The following is a 2,946-nucleotide window of genomic DNA, read 5'->3' as shown; positions in this document are numbered from 1 at the left end:
TAGAATAAACTACCAGCATCAATTGTCAGTTGTTGGAACATCGTGTCCTTTCATCCCATAAAAATATGCAACACTCTTGCTTTCATTGTTACTTTTTCTTCCCTCTTTTATCCTTGTATTCAATTTTTCCGCAAAATATTTTAAACAGAAAATGTTTCCCTCGCGGGTTTTAAGTGCGTAGGAGGACAAAAATTGGTCAAAATCGGTCCAGACAAGGGTGGCAGAAGTGATACAAAAATAATAAATTTTTTCCTTTTTTCTTTCGTGAAAAGATGCCTCCCATCATTCCGAAGACTGAGTTGAAAAAAAAATATGGAAAAATCCCCGTCAAAACGGAGAAAATAAAACGTGTGGGCCGTCTAATCCGAAACTCCGTTTTGCTGAAACTCCTCTCCTCGTCCCCGCCCCTTTCCAAAAAATTTTGCCAACAAATTTCTTTGTAATCGTAATTTACACCATTGGAAAGGTATTTGTATAAAATTTCGTGGTCAATATAAAGATCTTTATATTGACTGGTGAAAGGCAAAGGCGACCTTGACAGAATTTGAACCCAGAGCGTAAATCCAAAAGAAATGCTGCAAAACATTTTGTCCGACGGGCAAATGATTCTGCTAAAAGATATTAAATATTTTTTAATATTTTTAAATGAGTCTTTATGGTAAAATCTGAATCTCAATTGTCGAAATCAAAACAAGAAAAAAATCGAAAACAGCAACCTTGTCACAAAACTTTTACTATTAATACCGATGTGCCTAAAAAACATTAAACTTACCTAAACACACCAGGTTCCACATTCGTAACTCCAAGCGCGTATTCAATAAATTTCCCAGGTTTAACTCCAAGCGATTCCATAAATTTCTGGGGAGAAGAATAATCTACTTCTGTCTCAGATGAAGTGTATTTACGTGAATTTACTAAACTATCAAATTGTAAAGAACTAGACGGCGTGTAAGTAATGCTATTTTCGAGTGACATGGTCAGGCGCTTATATACTTTCGATAAAACACGATTTATCAACATCGTCAAAACGATAGGTATTATATTTAAGTTTTAGAGCAGAAAATGTATTACTTATTTACTCATAAAGGGTCGCAAAACAAAATATCAGTCAATGTATTCACTTGTTTGAAATTAAAAAAAACTGTTGTTATATAATCGTTACGGAACAGCCCTACTGCCACATTTTGTTTATGTCAAACGGTTAACGCTTGCAATACATAACCTTTGTATTTTATACCGGTTACTTTCGTTTTGCATTCAAGATAAAATAGTTGTATTTAAAACATTTTTAATGTCATATTTTCGTACCTCATCTAAAAGCTACGTTAAACTGCAGCTACCAGACTAAAATTTTTAAAAATTACTAATTTATTTATTCTATTGTTATTTAAAGTCAGAGACAACTTTATAATATCGTTAGAACTAATCATGTGTAATGTATGTATAATGTTGGTGTATACATATCCGATTAACCAATATCCAAAAGTGAAAATGGGAAAAGGGGAACGAGAAAATGAAAGAGAAAAAAGAAAGGAAAAGGGTAAAATAAAACATCAATGCAACACCAAGTGCTTCGATTGGTTTAATAGAACCGACTGAGGGGATCAACAGAACCTACTGAAGCAAGCCAACACGCTCGCTACATTACCAAGGGCAACGGCGAGGCTAAGGCGTTGGAACAGTCAAGCACAGTCAGGGGCAGTGGTTCCCAAACTTTTTTAGGGTGCTGCCTCCTTGACACCCAGACCACATTCCTACCGCCCTCACCCCAACTAACCATCACAAACATAGACCTCTTTGTGAAGCAAATTCAAAACAACTGTATTCCACAAATAAACTTAAAGTAATGAAGCCATTATTTTGTTGTTTTTACATGAATCGCTACCCTACCATCACCCCACTTTTTACATCAATCGCTACCCCATTATCGCCCCACTTTTCCCCAACGTCCCCAGTGGGGATTAACGCTCACTTTGGGAACCACTTGCTCATGGGCATCACCTGACACCTTGGTAAGGCGAGCTGCCAACGATGACAAGAACTTTGCCGTTACCGGCACAGCTCCTCTATTCTGAAAAATGCTTCGTGAACGAACTTATTTTCTGCAAGATCGAATTTAATCATATTGCATCTTCTGCTATTCATAACCATAGATTTAAGTTACTCGTGCAACCGCATAATTTCAACTGGAGTCAGACACATCTAATTTTCTTCACACGTCCCTATTTGAGAGGATTCCAGGCTCACCATTTCATTCGATTAAAAATGTTCACACATTTTTCTCTCTTTTTTATTTTTATTTTTTTGTTTGGTCGCGTGGACCTGTGACACCTGGAAAAAATTAGTAATATGTAACAAGACTAGTTTCAGGTCCTGGAAGCAGGAATGGGGAAGATTAGAAAAATTTAGGAGGCTTATGGGAGCAAGCATGGCTATATAGGCACAGGCGTAGCCATTTGGTACAGGCGTAGCTGTATGGTAAGACACTTGCTTCCCAACCACATGGTTCTGCGTTCAGTCCCACTGCATGGCATTTTGGGCAAGTGTCTTCAACAATAGCTTTGGGTCGACCAAAGTCTTGTGACTGGATTTAGCAAACAGAAACTGAAAAAAGCCCGTCGTGTTTGTGTGTGTGTCTTTGCGTCCGTGTTTGTCCCACCCCCCACCACTGCTTGCAGTTTGCCAAAAGAATAAATACCAAGCTTTAAAAAACAATGTACTGGAGTTGATTCATTCGACTAAAAATTCCTCAAGGCAGTGCCCCAGCATGGCCACAGTCTAATGACTAACTCCCCAGCCTATCTTCTTCATCTTGAGGGATTTTTTTATAGCATAAATGTGATTATGGGGAGAAAAATATTGAAAAACATCAGTACATACGAGGATGAGAAAGAAACGAGTAGGGTTGTCTTGCGATGTGCTAGAAATGACAGCCAAATTTCCATT

At 37.7% G+C, this 2,946-nt stretch overlaps 1 protein-coding gene across 1 annotated transcript in view; it reads right to left on the bottom strand.

The window, feature by feature from the left end:
• Positions 1–1,265, bottom strand: part of LOC106884441 (acyl-coenzyme A thioesterase 8) — a 20,205-nt gene extending 18,940 nt beyond the window's left edge. Inside the window, exon 1 of the mRNA XM_052973139.1 lies at positions 773–1,265. Coding sequence (XP_052829099.1) covers positions 773–1,020 — 248 coding nt within the window. The 5' untranslated portion in view covers positions 1,021–1,265. The remainder of the gene's footprint in view (positions 1–772) is intronic.
• Between the last annotated feature and the right edge of the window lie 1,681 nt (positions 1,266–2,946).

This window comes from Octopus bimaculoides, chromosome 1 (assembly GCF_001194135.2).
Source record: "Octopus bimaculoides isolate UCB-OBI-ISO-001 chromosome 1, ASM119413v2, whole genome shotgun sequence".
In the NCBI taxonomy this organism is placed as follows: Eukaryota; Metazoa; Mollusca; class Cephalopoda; order Octopoda; family Octopodidae; genus Octopus; species Octopus bimaculoides.
This window is presented reverse-complemented; position numbering and strand designations above follow the sequence as displayed.